At 36.2% G+C, this 19080-nt stretch overlaps 1 protein-coding gene across 4 annotated transcripts; it reads right to left on the bottom strand.

Moving 5' to 3' along the window:
* Window positions 1–413: 413 nt before the first annotated feature.
* Window positions 414–5660, bottom strand: CYP59 (cyclophilin 59). 4 transcript variants are annotated; one of them, XM_079060286.1, is made up of 16 exons: window positions 5329–5660; window positions 4653–4811; window positions 4338–4442; window positions 4153–4270; window positions 3890–3940; window positions 3604–3695; window positions 3425–3524; window positions 3222–3344; window positions 3061–3138; window positions 2918–2964; window positions 2779–2834; window positions 2234–2274; window positions 2034–2142; window positions 1831–1963; window positions 1223–1768; window positions 414–1099 (listed from the first exon to the last, which is right to left on the bottom strand). In XM_079060286.1, exons 2-15 carry the CDS (start codon window positions 4748–4750, stop codon window positions 1240–1242), a joined length of 1680 nt encoding a protein of 559 aa, XP_078916412.1. In that variant the 5' UTR covers window positions 4751–4811; window positions 5329–5660; the 3' UTR covers window positions 414–1099; window positions 1223–1239. The 4 variants fall into 4 exon arrangements, with proteins under 4 accessions (XP_078916412.1, XP_078916413.1, XP_078916411.1 ...); XM_079060287.1 differs by having other exon boundaries at window positions 1850–1963; XM_079060285.1 differs by lacking the exon at window positions 414–1099 and having other exon boundaries at window positions 1157–1768.
* Window positions 5661–19080: the final 13420 nt, after the last annotated feature.

Genomic DNA, 19080 nt, shown 5'->3' with positions numbered 1-19080 from the left:
CAGTACTTGAAGCATCATCATCCCCTCCACCTTCACCCTTAAAAATGTTATTATTATTATTATTTCATTTAAACGTATTTATATGTATTATTAACAATATTAATAATAACAAATTTAAAAAATAGTATACTTATTTATATTTTTAATAAAATGGTAATAATAATAATAATAAAGATTTTGTTTGCAGAAAAGTCGTAATATTTTTTTGCATAAAAATTTTAATATTTTGGGTCGGTTTACGAAATAGTCCCAAATTAATTTATTACTGGTTTCAACCAGTCAAAAAGGGTTAAAATGCAAACTTTGCCAGTTTTTAGGACTTTCGTTAAAAAAATAATTTATGATTAAAAGGTAAATTGGGCCAAAATTTTGAAACTTTATTGGAGATTTCCCTAATAAATATATTACATACATATCGATACATAATATACATACATACTTATAAATTGCAAATCATACATTCCTTACATACTTATAGGAGTTGAAAAATATAGAATTCAAAAAGTCGGTGAAAAAAAATCCTAAAAGTGTACACTTTCTAGGGTAGCTTGGTCATTCTGTTGGTTAAGCTAGTTCAAGTGAGTATCAACAGGAGGTTGGTCTATACAATACAAAATTTGAAGGTAGATACAGAAAATTAGTAATAGGGTGACAGACATATCAGCATTGAGAAATTGAGGGTCTATTGCATACATTAAGGGTCAATTGAGGGTTGATTTCAAAACTTAGGGTCCATATTTCAGAAATTGATGCGGTTGAATTCAAAACTTTAGGTTCAGATTTCAGAAATTGAGGGCTGTATTTCATAAATTGAGGCGTTCAATTTCAAAAAATTAAAGGTGAATTTTAAAATTTGAGGGACAATTTCAGAAATTGAGGGTCGATTTTCGTAAACTGAGGGTCGATTTCACTAAGCGTTAAGCTGCTTCATGAAAAGAGCTAAAAAAACAGCAAGTATTGTCTAGTTAAGGAATAGCATCTCATCGCATTATAGGGTTTGAAGCACGCCTAGCGCTTTATGCGCGGATACTCGGCCTTTTTTTAAACCAAATACTATCAACATTGATGCTTGAATTGATTTTCCTAAATGAAGTCAGTCCTGAAATCATCAAAGGAGAAAGATAGCCATTAACAATGATGAAGAAATATTCAAAAATAAAACCAACCAACAAAACTTTTAGATCTAACATAAAGAGAGTTAAGTCAGGTGATGTGCACATACAATCAATGTTATCAAAATTAATCCCGTCTGCTATGATCCCTATTGTCATATCGACCTCGACCTCGCTCTTCCTCCTTACTCCTCTTATTATGTCCAACTTTTTTCTTATCATATGAATCTTCTTCACTGTATCTCTTCTTCCTACTACCATATGAGTCATCACCTCGCCTTCTATAATCTCTATCTCTTTCACCATCATCTTCATCACTGACTTTTTTCCTATCTCGCCCCCTCCTCCTATCAATATCATCATCACTACGACCTCCTCTGTGTCTATCTCTATCTCTATCTCTATCATCATTCCTACTTGGTCTATGATAATCCACCTCATCTCTCTTCTTGTAGTAGTAATCTTTTGTATTGTGTCGCCTATTATCATCTTTTCTTCTATCCCCCAACTCTTTATCATGTCTGTAATAATCCTTTTGTTTTCTTTCATCCATAACCCCATGGCCATGGCCCACTTTTCGTTTCTCTTCATCCACCTCAACATGTTTCTTTCTTTTTGGACTTGCATGTGTGTCCTCATCAAACACCATGTCATACCTACAAAATAAAATCCATCTTAGCGTTTGTTGTTCATATGGATATGGATCCAACCAACCAACCTGGAGCCATCATTGGCACCTCTTCTGTTGAAACCATCGTCCTTCAAGATGTATTTTGGAGGTTCAGGGTTCCCAGAACAGTCTTTTGCAATGTGATCAAGAGACCCACATTTAAAGCAACCTTTATTACCTCCTACAAAAACATACAAACAACTGAAAATCTAACAAACTTATAACCAACCATCTTTATAATTAATTTTTACCATTTCCAGCTTGATTGCTGCCTTTACGCCTGTATTGGTTCCATAACTTTGAAACACTTTGACTGAAATCCACATGTATCCTCCGATCATCTATCAAGGCATTATCCATCTGCCATCAAACACTTTTTTTTAGAAATCTATCTATTTTCACAACAACAAGATTTGTAAATTTTAAAAAAAAAAAAACATGTAATGTGTACCTTGAAGTATGCTTGTTCGCAAGCTTCTTTATCATCAAACTCTGGAATATAAATGACAAGATCACCATATTTATATTATATTATCATATCACTCACACACACAGAGACATAACAACAGTAATAATAAGAGATAAAGTATCATACAAGTACACATGATTTTTGAACATCAATGGTGAGAATAATAAACATGGAGGAACATAAGGGAATTGGTTATTACATTCCATTATCATGTTTCGTTTGTTTTAAGGAATGAAATAAGTCATTCAAGCAGTTTGTTTGTAGCACATGATTGGATTTAATGAATAAAACAACAATGTTATCCTACAATAAACCTTTTGCAATGGCATCATATTCATCTTAGATATATTTTATTATATTTATCAAATATCAAACAAATCTTTGTTTACTTACATTAAAAATTTTTATTTGAATATACTACCATGAAATCCCAAATAGAATTCTAAACAAATATATTTTACTTAAAATTATAGGCTTCAATACCCAATGAGAGTTTATAAAATTGAAGAATAAATATAAATACTCACCAATAAAGGCATAGCACAAGCTGTCTCCAGTTTTGAAGTCACGGATTATTTCAGCTCTGCCAAATTTCATAATAAATTATAATTTATAATTTTATAATTCCAACACCAAAACTATAAAACAAGAAATGCAATCACTTACGAGCTCACACTTCCAAATCTTGAAAAGATTGTATGCAGATCCTCATCCTAAAAAGCATGGGGGGTATATAAGAAACAAAAATAATATATAATAATTAGAAAGAAAAAAAAATCAACAGAAAGAGATATACTAATATAACTTACTTCAGTCACTGGATTTAGTTTGCATACAAAGAGCACATTATCAGGAGGCTTTATCTCAGCATCAGGAATGTCCCCTATCTGGAATCCAAAATCTTTTAAAAATACAAATTACCAAAACTATAATATTAACAATAATCATCATTGAAGTTATGAATGCATACACTTTCAAGCACAACTGCTCTAGAATGTGCTTCTTTGGCACGAATAACCTCCTCAAGTTCTCCTGCACCTAATTGTTCATCCATGGGCACCCAATCATCTTCAAGCCTCACTTCATCATCAACCTATTTGTTTGTTACAAATACAATTTTATAAAAAAGCAATCAAACCCTTTCTACCCATTAATTAATTAATAGTTTAATACCTCATCTTTTGGCTTTCCTTCAGGGGAAGCATCTGGAACTAACTCAGCTAGCTGTGGAGGGTCCTCAAAAGGATCATCTAGTATATATGTATGTTTGATGCTGCAGCCAAAACATTCATTTTGCATGTTAGTGTCACAACTAGCAAATTTATGAGGGTATTAAATGTGAAAATATGAACCGAATGTTTTTATAAGGTCTGCTCTTTTCATCTACATAAGCCTCATTTATTCTGCTCAGTGTTTCAAGCCCTTCAGCAATCTCTCCAAAGACCTACAATGTATACAAACATAAGAGACTATTATATTATATTTATATCATATCAAATTGAATATTTGACTTATAACTCCAATGCCAAAACAAAGAAACTGACTCACTCAATGTAACTTTGACAAACACAATAAATTTTTCATTCAAAAAAATTAAAAAGACAACCAAAAAGGCATATCATAAACCACAATACTCACAGTGTGCTTCCCATCAAGGTAGTCAAGATCATCACGCAGTGTCATGTAAAACTGGAAAAACAAAAACAAAAACAAAAAAAATATAAGAGACATAACCAGGTTCCTATAAGAAAAAGATAGAATTTGAATGAAACATAATATATTTGTTGTCAAAAACTAATGTTTTTTCACAAGATCAATTGGTAAATAGAGAGATAAATACATTATACATTGTTGTTTTTATTCCACCAAATCAAAAGTAGAAAAAACAATGTTGAAAATACCTGAGAAGCATTAAGATTTTCTCCTGCACTAGCCATGGCAACTGTACCCATCTTGGAATGCTTCAGATCCAAATGAATCTCATCACTAAAAAAACGAGCTTGATCCCCATACAAAAATCTTTAAAAAAAAAAAATCTGTCAATAAATTTCAAAAAAAAAAGGTAAATAAAATTCCTTTCTCTTACTTGTAGATAGAATCACCACCAGAACCTGTTCCAGTAGGATCACCTGTCTGTGCAGTAAAATCCTTCTGAACTGTGTGAAATAGACACCCATTGTAATATTTAATCCTGCCATCATCCATTATAACAAAATTAAAATGCATATTCATCTGTACTCATGTTACAATTAACATAGCTGAACAAATATACTATGATAATTTAGCTTTCATTGTAACACCAGGCATAATGAAAGAAGTTGACCAGAGTAATCTGTTTATTCATCAAAGAAAACACAAGAATAATAACAAATTTGAAGTTAAAATGAAAATAAGAGCTTACTTGCAGAGTTTCAAAAAATTCTTGCATGTCAGAGGACAACGATCTGTATGCAAATCAACAACGATGTCCCCCAAACTTGTCACAATCAACACCGACATTCCCCTCCTTTAACTTATTTTCTTAGATTGCAAATGGAGGTATAAGAACCAAGCCTCAAACCTGTTGTCATCAGAGTATCAAGAGTGTAAGGCTTTGTATGCAATTACATCTTGCAAATTTGCGGATACAATGAAAACTACCCATTTTTGCTCGTATTGTGTGATCATACTCTTAAGTCATAACCCATAACACATTGTAGCAAAAGCTCCATTAAAGGCCTATTAAAATACTTTGTATCACATAACTTAGACTTTTAAAGGGGGATCAAATATAACCATGGAAGGAGCTTGACATGGAATTGCAAAAGCTGCTCTCAAAAGCTTAGAAGCGGCATTAAGTTCATTATGGAAAGAACTTAATCAATAGTAGATTTCTTACAGAAAAAGGTTTCAAAAACTGCAATTCAAAACCTAATTTTCATTCTTCACAATACAAAGGGTCACCACAACCACTAATGATAGAGCCTCAGGAGGAACATGATTACGAACAACTTTCCCATAGAAACTACCATAACAGCAACAAGAAAAATATTCAAAACATACGAACAAAGTATGTTACGGAGGGATAGAAACTGAACCTGATAAGTACAATAATGTACACACAGAAGTATGGCACAATAACAGAGATTGATGAGCGCCGGAGATATAAAGTGACTCGGGTTGCTACACGATTGCCACGGCGTCGGCTGAAGATCCAAGGAAGAGAGATGAACAGAGAGGACGAATAGTGAGTCGTCGATCCAGCAGCAAGGCAACGGGAGAAAAGCTTTGGATGTGCAAAGGAAACTGAACAGCGTGCAGCAACTGCCTCGCTTTGAAGGTCGGCGGCGATAAACCGGAAGCGACAATGAAACGGAAGAAGAGGGATCGGCTGAGAGAAGGGGGAGAAGAGTGTGGGCGTTGCGTTGCAAATAGATGAAAATCTAATAATCAAATGTTAAAACTTAAAAGTTTGAGTGGTTAAAATTCTTAAAAATCAACTTCTTGTGTTAGGAATAAACTAAATAAATTAATTTTAATAAGCATCTACCCTTGTTTATTGTTTATTGTTTATTCCCACTACAAATAAACTAATAAGCAATAACCTAATAAGTTAATCCAAACACCCTCTTTATTTAAAAGACAAAGCTCTAAAAATGGTCTATGTATTTTTTTTATCCAAACTTCAATTTTTATGAGTTAGTGGTTTTTTGGACATGTTTGCTTGCTCTCTCCAAAACAGAAAAAGACCTATTATACCTTTTTTCTTTGTCTTTATGGATTTTTTAATATTTTTTATAAATATTTAATAGAAATGGTCTCTCTCACACACACACACATTTTGCTTGAGCATATGTTAGGTGCATCCTTTTATTAACCTCTCTCTCTCTCATTTTGCTTGAGCATATGTTAGGTGCATCCTTTTATTAACCATCCGATTCAAGCAAATAAGAAACGTAGTGAAAACACAAAATTGTGGAAGTGGGATCAAATAAAAGAAATATATAACGATATGGTTGGCAAACTTAAACGAAAATGAGACATAGACCTCCCCTGCCAGGTGGTTGGTCCTGATGTACTCGATTTCTTGATTTTCTTGGTATTTACATGTATGAATTCAAGTCCAAGGTGTGGTCAGAGGGTATGATTTAGATGAGATTTTTCTTTCAAACATTTCATCGAACATATGTTATGCAATACTCATTTTCCCTTCTTTTTTTCTTTTTTATACACATGTGTTGGATCTATCCTTGTCTTCAAATATTCAATTTAGTAAACAAAAGAAACAAGTATATATGAGGGCAGATGAGTGATGTTGTCGATGTGCTCGCCTTTTGATTAGAACCCAAAACAGAAGAATGAGAGGTCAAGCTCTCTTTTGTGGTTGTGGTGCGATCAAAGACTCAAATGATCGACTGCATATTTCCCTCAAAGTAGAAAAAGAATATGTAGAGCTATAGTTCGTCAACGATCCTAACTGTCATGTTCCTAACTTCTTGCTTAAGTGTGTCGGTGGTTTAACGAGTTAAGCAGGTATCGTATCATTTTATGACGTCGATATTGTTTTGGTTGGAGTTGTCGATTGTAATTGTTGTGGTGTTTACCACTGTCAGCATCATCATTATAGCCTTACTTCTTTTCCTGATTGGTTCAAAAAAGGAAAAAGCATTACGAAGCTTGATACCCTTGAATCAGATGTGTAGCGATTGTGGTGAGAAATCCATAAGTGTTATATGATGGATTTGCGAGGAAGGGAAACAACATATGGGTCTCAGTTTATGTGATCAACTGAGAGGTTATGAGTTGAGGTACACACTAGCGTATTTATTGGTGAAGCTTCCGAAGTCAGGTCTACTGTCGGAGATTATGAATTGACTTAAGCAGTGAGATGTTTTTAGTTACATGGTCGTTGGATAGAGCTACCACGTATGGAATTGGGGAGGTTTTAAAATGCTTCCTTGTTCAACTTTTGAACAATTGCACTCTAACCCTTAGACTCATTAATTATTTAATGTCCCATATTTCAACCCATTTTTTTTCATTTGAACATAAAGTATTTGTTAAATTTAAAACAATATAACACCATTTGATTCAAACATTTATCAGAGTATCGTTAAATATTGTCATGTGCAGAAATCTCCAATGGATGCGATGCAATCGAGCCGTGCCCCTTCTTTAATATAAGAAAACCTGAAAACATTTAAACCGTAGATCGTAAGCACAAAGCTTAGTGGGTTCCCCAAAATACCACACACAACACAACACAAATAAACAGTTATGGGTTATCATCAACCCTGGAGACTACCCGAAGTCTTAGTAGGCAAATAGCACGCCCAGTGGGTTATCAGTAACCCTGGAGACTACTCGAAGTCTCAGCACATACAGTATCACATATCACAGTAACAGCAATAAGATCCAGCTGGTCAGCACGTATATACTACCACACAGGCAAGCATACAAGAGTCACAAGGACAACAATCATCCTACATACACAATTTAGTGGGTTGGCATTGGTGCCTTCGATCCACGAGCACAGTGAGAAGACTCACCTGAAACAAAGAACTCTGAAACACTACGATACGATCCCTTTTTTGCACTGCTTGTACCCACAAATCCATTAACACCATAAGCAGATAGAATCTTAATTAATAGCCCAAAATCCTCAAGTTTGACCCACAATCAAACTTGGTCAAAAGTCAACGGTCAACAAAAGTCAAACTTCAGGTTGAGTACACCCAGCGTACTTAGCTCGTACGCATGGCATATTCACCATCTAGAATCGGGACCCCATATGAGTACGCGTAGCGTACGCAAAGGTACGCCTAGCGTACCGTGTCATATGGCACTTTTCCATTAAGTGCTTATTCTCTTAAGTCCTTTCATCCAACACTCATATCCAGTAGTCCCACAACATCATTCTAAGTCATAAAGTTTCCACCTTTATGACTTTCCATGTCTAGAAAAGGTCCAAAAGCCAAAACCTTAACTTATTAATCCATTAAGACATCATGACACTTGCATGGAAGGAATACAAGGACCAAGATCACAATTTTATGCATCTAAATAGCTCCATAATGGATAAAGTTTCCAACTTTATCCATTAGAATGATCCAAACCACCAAGATCTAGTTTTTAAGTATCAAAGGGACCAAAAGAGCATCTCTTTCAACTTAATCCATTAAGTCCAAGTCTCCAACCTTTAGATCTGAATCAATATGATGTTTAGATGGATAAAGTTTCCAACTTTATCCATAACAAGGTCACAGACTTTCAAGATCTAAACTTTATGCATTAAAATGACCAAAAGCTCATAACACCCAAGACTAACTAGATCTATCAAATGCATTGTAACATCCCAAAAAACAAGAGGTAAAAATTTCATTTTTAATTCAATCAAAACACCAATTATCTTTTATTCAAACATTCAAAGTATTTCATAATAAAATAGTTATTAGAGTAAAATCCCAAAATCATCATATTGCGGAAACATGGGTGGATGCGTTGCGATCAAGTCAGCTCCTTCCCTTTCGAACCGGAAGTACCTGAAACCATAACCATAAAACCATAAGCACAAAGTTTAGTGACCTTCCCAAACTACCACATATCATACATACCATTGGTCCTAGCCCGCACATAGGGCCCGACCCGCATATTGGGCCCATCCTACCATAATGGGCCTAGCCCGATCATACAAATGCAAAAGTCACAGAGACAGTTAGCACCCTACATAACATACAATGGGCCTAGCCCTTCCTGATCCATAAGCCTAGCCTAACATACTAATGGGCCTAGCCCAACATACCAATGGGCCTAATACAACATACCATGCAAAAGTCACAAAGACAAATAGCATAACATATCCTAGTGGGCCGGCATTGGTGCCTTCGAGGCTTCAACCCACGGGTACAGTAAGGAAACTCACCTCAATCCACTGATAACCAATAACTGCTCGGGTCGTTGAACCGAATAATCTCGCACCAACTAACAATAAATACAACCTTAATTAATAATCAACCCAATAACCCAAAATCCAAGGCCCAATCCATAATCCGACTTCCTAAAGGGTAAAAGACCATTTTACCCTTCCCATAACTAGTCCAACCTCTCATGGCCCAACCCCCAAAAGGCCAAAGGCCCAAAAGGCCCAAATTAAACTCCCGAGGAGTATGCCCCGTGTACCAGAAGTGTATGCCCCACATACTCACCCTTAAAGCACAAGTTACAAGTTGTCTATGCATGAAACCAACATTACGCTGAGCGTACTCCTACATACACCCAATGTACTCATCAGAGGCCCAAAATCCATAATAAGCTCTTAATGGTTAAGACAAATGCATCCAAACACAAATATAAACCTTAAGGGGTGTCTTAACACGTAAAGTTCGCAACTTTACTCTTTTGCATGACTTAATGGGACCCAATCCTTGTTTTATCCATACTAAGACCACTAACTCATGCATGCATCAACAAAAACCCTCAAGATGACATTTTTATGACTTAACAACTCAACAAGGACCAAATATGAGGCTTAAAGGTCCTGGAGTAGCTTCTACTCATAAGAACCACAACCTTGGGACCATAACATGGAAAAACATCACCCAAAACTAGATCTATACTAGAGAACCATAAAGTTTGAAGCTTTATACCTCAGAAGGTAGATCAAGATGATTAGAGCTTGGATCCACAAGCTTCAAGCAATCCTACACTTCTCCAAGAAGCTCCTTCTTCTTCTTTGAGCACCAAAATGCATGAAATCACACAAAAATCTCAAGAATCATACCAATTACGGTTAGGGTTTTGTTTTTAGGGTTTAATGGGATGGAGGCTGAAGGTAGAAGGGTTTGGAGTTGAGTTAAGGCCATTAAATAGGGTCCAAGACCCTAAATTAGGGTTTGCATCTGGTTGGAGTACGCCCAAAGTACTCCTGGTACGCCCAACATACTCCAAAGGGGCTCCATGATCAACCTGCCTAGTACGCCCAACGTACTCCTATGTACGCCCAGCGTACTCCTATATACGCCTAGCGTACTAGGCTTAGCCTTAAAGCCACCAAACTTTCGAAAGCCATAACTTCTTCGTTCTAAGTCCGATTCCGACGATCCTGATATCCACGGAAAGGTAATGAGAAGCCCTACACTATTATTAACTCACTCTTGCCTTAAAACTTTATGAACTTAAATCCAAAATCCATAAAAGGCATGAACTGTCACTTTACCGATATACACTTGGGCTCAAAACACAAACCGAACTCCTGGATCATCCAACCTACATTTCCACACCCAAAGGGGCCTAATTATCTCTTTCCCAAAGGCCCTAAGCCTTATGATAACCGATCTTCGGGTCACGACCCCGAATTAGGAAACGATTCGGAATATGGTGTTACATGCATCATCAAGATTCAAACTTTATACCTCTAGAAGAAAGATCTAGGTGAACAAAGTCCAGATCTACAAGCTCCAATGCAACCAACACTTCTCCAAAGAGATACTTCTTCTCCAAGATGCACTAAGAACACTCCAAATCACTCAAGATCATCTTCTTTTGCTCAAAAGGCTCAAACTAGGGTTAGGGTTTTCATGGGATGGTGTTGGAGAGGTGGAGGCTGAGAATGGAATGAGTTTGGGGAAGTTAAGGAGATTAAATATGACTCAAACTACGAAAATAGGGTTTGGGAACTGAGCCCGTACGCCCATGATACTCCTAGTACGCCCAAACGTACTTCACCGTATGCCCAACGTGCGTGGCTTAACCCAAAACCGTCCTAACTTCAAACAGTCATAACTTCTTCGTTTCAACTCCGATTTTGACGGTCATTATATCCACGGAAAGGTATTGAGGAGCTCTACAACCCTATCTAATTACGTTTGAATTAAAATACATCGAACTTGTAGCACCTGGTTCTTGGTATGTATTTTTATTTAAGTATTTTACATTTTTGGCCTTGGACTCGGCGAGTTGAAGGACCAACTCGCCGAGTAGAAGCGGGATGAGGCGTGGGATTTAAGTGATGGACTCGTCGAGTCGGGTCCCGAACTCGACGAGTAGGCTCTGACTGGATAAAACCCTAATCTGAGGGTTTGCACCCTATTTAAACAACCTTATGCAGCCTCCATCGCCTCTTTATGTTCCCAGAAACCCTCCATAGCAAACCCTAAGTGTTTTGGTGCAAGATCTAAGGCTTTTGAGTGATTTTGGTGGTTTTGTTCACAAGGAAGAAGGAAGAGCATAGAAGGATCAAGAGGGAACTGAAGGATTCGAGTTTGGTTCATCATTTGCAGTCTTTGAGAGGTATAAAGTATGTACCTTGCTCTTTCATTTGATAAATCCCTTTTTGGGGAGATTTAGGGCTTTTATAAGCCATTTTTGGTAACCAACCATGATTGCAAACATGGTTGGGGGTTGAGGCTTTGGAATCAGGTCTTTAAAGGGGTCACAAGGCATATTTGGGTTGCTTTTGCACCCAAGGAAGGCCCCATGCAACACTAGAGCCATTTTAGAGCCTTTTTGGCTCAAAAGTCCCATGCATGCACGTAAAGTTCGTAACTTTACGTGCTAGATCGAGCTTAGGGGCTTGGATCTATCATTTGGTCAAGTGTTGTACATCAGAAACCAAGGATTTAGGGTGTGGATGTTATCGACTCGGCGAGTCCGTTCTTGGGACTCGACGAGTCCAAGGCTTTGAGTCCCATATCTGTTGAGGGTCAAAAGGACTCAGTTGGGTGTTAGAAGGGTTGTAGCAGGACAGAAAGAGTGACCCAACGCATTGGACTAAATTTTAGACCTGGAGTTCATGGGACTCGACGAGTGCTAGAACAGACTCGGCGAGTCCAAGGCAATCTCCTTATGATTGAAGATGAACTCGACGAGTTGTTCATACAACTCGGCGAGTCAAGGTCAGAACTTGTTCATCTGATGAAGGTGAACTCGACGAGTGTTCATACAACTCGGCGAGTCGGATGAAGGTTCATTCGATGTTCATATCGAAGAGGAACTCGTCGAGTCGTCGCTAAACTCGACGAGTAGAATCGTGGAAGAGGACAGTTGAAGAGATAGAGACTCGGTGAGTTGACGGCCCAACTCGGCGAGTCGGGTCAACTGGAAGTTGACTTTGACTTTGACTTGGAGTTGGTTGGGGTAGGTCAGACACCCCAGATATGTCTGACAGTATGTGATGATATGATTATATGCTGGCATGATATGTTATATGTGATAGTGGTAGTAGGGAGGGAATAGTCCTCAAGTCCGGTTGTTAGGACCGAAGGGTAGGTCGGACACCCCAGAAACGTCTGACAGCATGTTTACGTTATGATATATGTGATAGTAGCAGTAGGGGGTGGAATAGTCCCCGAGGTTCGGTTGATAGGACCGAAGGGTAGGTCAGCACCCCAGAATGGCTTGACATGGGTAGGTCAGCACCCCAGAATGGCTTGACACGGGTAGGTCGGCACCCCAGAATGGTTGTACTGGGTAGGTCGGGCACCCCAGAATTGCCCGGCAGTATGTATGCGATATGTTTGTATGGTATGTGGTATGATGGGGGAACTCACTAAGCTTTGTGCTTACAGTTTTAGTTTTGGTTTCAGGTACCTCTTCGTCTAAGGGGAAGGAGCCGGTAGTGTAGGAGCGCATCACACACATATGATTTCCGCATGGAGTTTTCTGGGATTGTACTCTGATATGTTATTATTTTATGACTTGGGTTTTCAGACATGATACATTGTTTTATTAGATGATGTGTTTTCACAGTATTTTCTTATGAATGTTTTTATGAGTCAGTTAATCTAAAAGAATTTTTTGGACTTGAAAATTGGGACGTTACAGAACTAAAACCAATAACTCATAAAAGAAGTCTGAGACACTACTTTTCTCATTTTACCCTTTGACTCCAAAGCATAAACCAAACTCTTGGATCACATAATCTACATTACCCACATTCAAATGGGTCTAAAGCTCTCTTTCCCAAATCCCAAAGCCTTATGATACTTGATCTTGGGGTCACGACACCAAATTATGAAACGACTCGAAACATGGTGTTACAAATTAATTCTAATTAATCCAAAACAATTAATTAAATCGACTCTCATTAATTCTTAATTAACTACGTCTACTTCTAATTAATATATTAATCCAATAATATATTAAAAAATTATTTATCTCTTTCTTATTATCAATCCATGCAATTTCTTGGTTATGAGAGCAACCCGAAAATGACTTTACTATTATTCAACCAATTATACCAATTTAGTTAAGACCTTGGACACCCTAATCCAATAGTTTGTTTGTTTGTTTGTCTTTTTATATATGTCAACATATCATGTTGTGGGTTAACGACTATCTAGCTTGTGTGAAGGACAAGATACTAGGGGCGGGTCAGCTTTCTGCTGAAGGCCAAAGGGGCAAACCAACTTTATGTTGAAGCCCAAAAGGGTAGACCAACTTTATGTTGTAGGCCAAAAGGGCGGACCAAATTTATGTTGAAGTCCATTATTTGTATGCATTGTATGTATATTGTTCTATGTGGTATTTTAGGGAACTCACTAAGCTTCATGCTTACAGATGTTGATTAAATGTTTTTCAGTTAGTTCCTTTGATCGTGGGAAGGCTCTAACGTGTGTACTCGCATTGAAGAAATAATTATGTTTTAAGACTTCCGCTAAACTCTTTTTTTTATTTAATGAATGTATGGCTATGATCTTTTAATGAAAAAGGGTTTTTGGAGTTATTATATATACGTTTTAAAATGAAAATTTTGGGTTAAAAACCGGGACATTACAATGAGGAAGGATGTCACCACAAGACCTCCAAAATCCACCAAAAATGCTTCAAAAAGAACCACACTTCACTTTAATCACACCAAAACTCTAAGGATGGAAACTCCCCCACAAACTCTCTCTATGGAATGTTGTTGGTTACAAATAGGGTTACATACCCGTATTTTAGGGTTATCCATATTTAAGTAGTCCATAAAGTTCATATTTGGCCCTTAAAATATCACAAAATGACCGCTAGACCCATATACATGTTCAAGGTTCATTTTATTTCACTTTAGCCCTCATATTTCAACTTTAGACCAATGTTGTAAAAATCGCTCGACGGTCGAATGGGGTTAAGAGATTAATTGGTGTTTGCGGGGATTAATCAGGGACTAATTGGAGACCATAGATTATTAATAAAATATTAAAATTAATCAAAGATTAATATATCTTAAGAAAAACAAGTACTTCAAAATTACAAAATAAGAAAATTTGTAATTTGAAAATACAAAATACAAAAATATGAACATTAAATTTGAAAATATCAAAATTTTGGAGTAAAAAAAAATTGATTTTTTTTAAAATTTTTTTGACTTTTTTTTTGTCTTTTTTTGACTTTTGTTGATCGATTAATCCCTCCAAGACCGATTAATCCTGCCAAACCCGATTAATCCATAATTTTCGTCAAACACCCCTATTCTACAACATTGCTTTAAACTAAGGAAAATGTTAGTTTAAGAATAAAACTTAATGAAAAACTAATCTTGTTAATTGTCGATAGTTTGGATCGTTACAATTGGCTGATGGTCAATTTTTTCATTTTACATGCTTATAATAAATAAGATCGCATACACATGTGTAATATGTGTGTGATTGTTAGGGGTGGAAATTGTGTCGTGTTCGGGTTGGTGGATAAGAATGCATAAACCCATACACGACCTATATAATTATTCGTGTCACGAGATGGAAACGTCAACTCGTACATACCCATCTAACTCGTTTAATTATATGGGTTCACAAGTCAGATTTAGGTTCATGTGTCAGATTCGAGTTCGTGGGTAAGATTTAAGTTCACGAGTTTATGGGTTAGATTTGGGTTCACGGGTTTTCGGGTCAAATTTCAAAAATAAACTGATCATTAAACAGGGATAAATTCCATAAAAATAAACTGATGCAAACATATCCAAATTTCTATAAACTTACACATCCAAATGAAAATTAAAGACATTCATGCAAATATATCCAAATTAAAAGCGTTTATGCAAACATATCCAAATTAACGCAACATGCATAGGCTCATAGACATAGTCTCAGAATTGTGATGTTGGTCCGTAAAGGAATCAATTTATGTGTAATAGCGATGACTGGTTTGATCTAGGGCACACAACATGCATACGCTGATAGGCATAATCACATAACTTTATAAGGGGAAAATGAACATATCATAATAATACATAAGTATATAAATATTAAAAATTATTTTGAAATCTAATATATTATACGGGTTGGTGGGTTGACTCATGAACCCAACTACTAACTCGAATACGACCCGTTTATTTGGCGGGTCGAAAATCTCAACCAAAACTTGTTTATTTTCGTGTCGAGAATTGCGTCTTTTTAATGTTTTGGAGAATGGTACTAAAGTTTGGTGCTTTTAGCATTATTTAAAGGAAGACGATATCAAACTAGAAAAGTATAATGCATGATATTGGTATTATCCGTGGAAACTGCATGCACAAATTTATTGGTAATGGTAATCGGACTAAGTTCTAGACGAATGTGTGGTGTTATGGGATTCTTTTCAAGGTGCATTTTCATAGATTGTTTGTGTTGTCTACCTATCAAAATGCATATGTTAGTGATTTATTCTCTTTGTCTGGTTGGAGTTTCTCATGGAGGCGTACAATTAGGGGTGGTGCTGAATCTCAACAGTTAGGTGTTGTTTGTTTTTCTAAAAAAAAGCCTCTTCAAACCATTTTTTATTGCGCGGTGCAGCACACGCGCAACACTTTCCCTCTCGCAACAGTTTGATTTTGGAAGGCTTCAAACTGCAAAAACCTATGTGTCTGTTCTGCACGGCGCAACACTTGACTTGCCTCTTCAAACCTCTTCAGCTTTCATTTTTTCCAAGTGATTTTTTTTAGAATTGTAACACCCGGTTTCGAATCGCTTCATTATTCGGGGTTGCGGCCCGATCATCAGTTATCATAAAGTTTGGGAGCTTGGGGAAGAAAGAATTGTTGGATTAGGTGTCTAAGCCCATAACTATATTTGGTATGTACTTGATTTGATTATGAACATTGGTCATTTTGGGTTGCCTTCACTCATGCAACTTGATAGGATGACAAGTGGAGAGGGAGTAGGATTTATTATATGAATAATAAATTGGTACTTAGAATGATTTTATTAATATATTATATGATTAATATATTATTTGGAAATCATATTATTAATTAGTAATTAATCAGAAATTAATCTAGTATTAATTTTGGGATTAAAGGAACTGATTAATAATAGAGGGACTGGTTTTGCAAATCATTGATAGTTGCAAAATTGGGCCGATGGACTTCATAGAGTAGAGTGGACGAAGTTTATGGGGAAGCCCACAAGATTTCATCCAAGGGCTCTAAGGAAGGAGTCCATGGGCTGCTTAGGCCTTAAGCACGAATCAGGGTTTCCTCCATAAACCCTAGCAGCCCACACAACTATTTCAAGACCCATTCACATGTGGAATTCGGCCCCTATGCATAATATATATATATATATATATATATATATATATATATATATATATATATCCTTGCCGATTTCATCATATCTCCAAGTCATCTTTGTTGTATTGGGTGTTTGTGACTCCATTAGAGGTGCAACAATTGGGGCACTAAGCTTTCAAAGGTCAAGGATCTTCAGAGTGTTCTTGTTATTGCTACATAACAAGTGAGGTAATCATCAAACCCTAATTAGTTGTCAATTTCGAAATTATGTATGCTAGTCTTAGGGTTATTGATTTGGAGTTTGTATTTGAATGTTCAATAGAGAAAAACTTAGATCCAAAGAATTAGGGTTGCATATACACCATAGGAGTGTTGTAGTGCTCAAAACCCATCAGTGGTATCAGAGCCTAGGATGTTTTTCAATTAAATTGGTGCAAGAGTGGACTGCCAAAAGAACAAGAAATCGATTTTTCTGCAGCCTGGCACATGAACTCGACGAGTTCTATAGAGGACTCGAAGGGTAGCTTGGACTCGACGAGTTCACTTGCATACTCGGCGGGTTGACTCGTCTGGTGCCGGATTTTTCGATTTTTTGGCCAGATTTTGATTAGGATAATTACCAAAACTCGTTTTTAATACCTAAATTCGATTTTTCTCATTAGTATGAGATATCCTTATCAAAATTGATAGATTTTGTTAAATATGGATAATATAAGATTATTTTGATTCAAATATTTAGCCTAGTAATTTTGAAAAAGTTTTAAATTACACCATTTTGGTTTTATAGTTTAAATTTGAAATTAAAAGTTTTTAGTTTTGGAAATTTAAATGGTTAAACCCAAGTAATTTTGAAAAGTTTCAAAAGTGCACCTCATGATTTTATAATTTAAAATTTGATTAAATGGCTTTAATTTTGAAATCTTAAATATAGAACCTTGGTATTTTAAATAATGTAAAATACACCCTCATATTAAATAACTAATTAATTGTTTTAATTAAAAGAGACAATTAATAATTTCATAATATGGTTTAAAGTTAATTAAATTAAAAGTTTAATTTATTTAAAAGATTAAACCACTTAGTATTTTAAAGGTTTAAAATACACCTTATACTATTATAACATTAAAAGTTTAATTTATATGTATGTGTAAGTAAAAAGGTCAGTCTTACCGTTAGTAGGCCTCATTCACGAAGCTAGTCTATAAGGGGTGTTTAAGGAAGCGGCCTGTAAAATAACCGTCATTGGATATACACTCTTACCCACCGCACTCTTGACTAGTGGAGGGTCGTTAGCTGAACGGGTAGGATAGGACACCAAACGCTCATTAAAAGTATAATGAATAATAAAGTAACTAAACGCTTTTATAAATTCCCAAATCTTAGTTACTTTAGGAAAATGTGAATTTGATGCTAACCCATGAAATTGCACATTGCGCCTTATTGGTCGTTAGTGGAGCGTGTGAGGTTAACCGACACACTAATATGAGACTAATGAAGGATGGAAATGGGTAGCTCGTAGATTATCATAGATCAATGAAGCATGTGTGGTTAACCGACACATTAATTAGGTGATAAATGACTTCGAGAATACCAAACTAATTTGCATGGTTATTCACACCTTGCTTGTGATCCTCGACATCCCAGTCACAAACTTGAAGGGCATAATCGAGATTAAACATGCTATTGAAAAGTTCAATTAATCTCAAAAGATTTAGGAGTTTCATTTAAAACTTGATTCGTTTAAAATTTCATTTTTGTGGTGGAATTGGTAAATCCTCATTTACCTACCGACAAATAGTTTACAATTGGATTACGACATCCATCTTCCGAATTGTGAATTATTGTGTTGGGTCTTAGCCTTAATGTTTCATTTCGGTGTTGTATTAAGGATTGAATCAGCTAACTTGAATTTCTCCCTTGAAGATGTCTAATTCTAACAACTATGGTCTTCCCGAATCTTTTGGAAAAAGCTTTCCTCATGAAGATGATGTTCCACGTTTCGATAGAGGAACTAGAAATCATACTTCACTTCCTCTACCTCCTCCACTAGTTCTCCCCGAACCACGTTTTTGTCGACTTGAAAAGTTCAAAGTCACTCAAGCCCTATTGGTAAGCAAACACAAAGATGGAAAGTTTGTATGTGCTCACATCTTGGAGATGAAGTTACATATTGACAGGTTGGGAATGTTGGGTGTCGTTTTCCTAAGGAAGTTAGCTATTGACTTGGTTCTTCAGTCACTTCCCGAGTCATATAGTCAGTTTGTTAAGGACTACTATATGACAGATCACAGCATGACCCTCATAGATCTAACATATTTGCTAATTGTTGCTGAATCAGAAATGATTTGGCGCACTGGTAAAGCAAATTTGATTGGAAGATCTG

The sequence above is a fragment of the Lactuca virosa genome, chromosome 7 (genome assembly GCF_052849685.1).
Source record: "Lactuca virosa cultivar CGN04683 chromosome 7, Lactuca_virosa_CGN04683_v6, whole genome shotgun sequence".
NCBI classification, from domain to species: Eukaryota; Viridiplantae; Streptophyta; class Magnoliopsida; order Asterales; family Asteraceae; genus Lactuca; species Lactuca virosa.
Note: the sequence above shows the minus strand (reverse complement) of the source record. Positions and strands in the feature narration are given on the sequence as shown.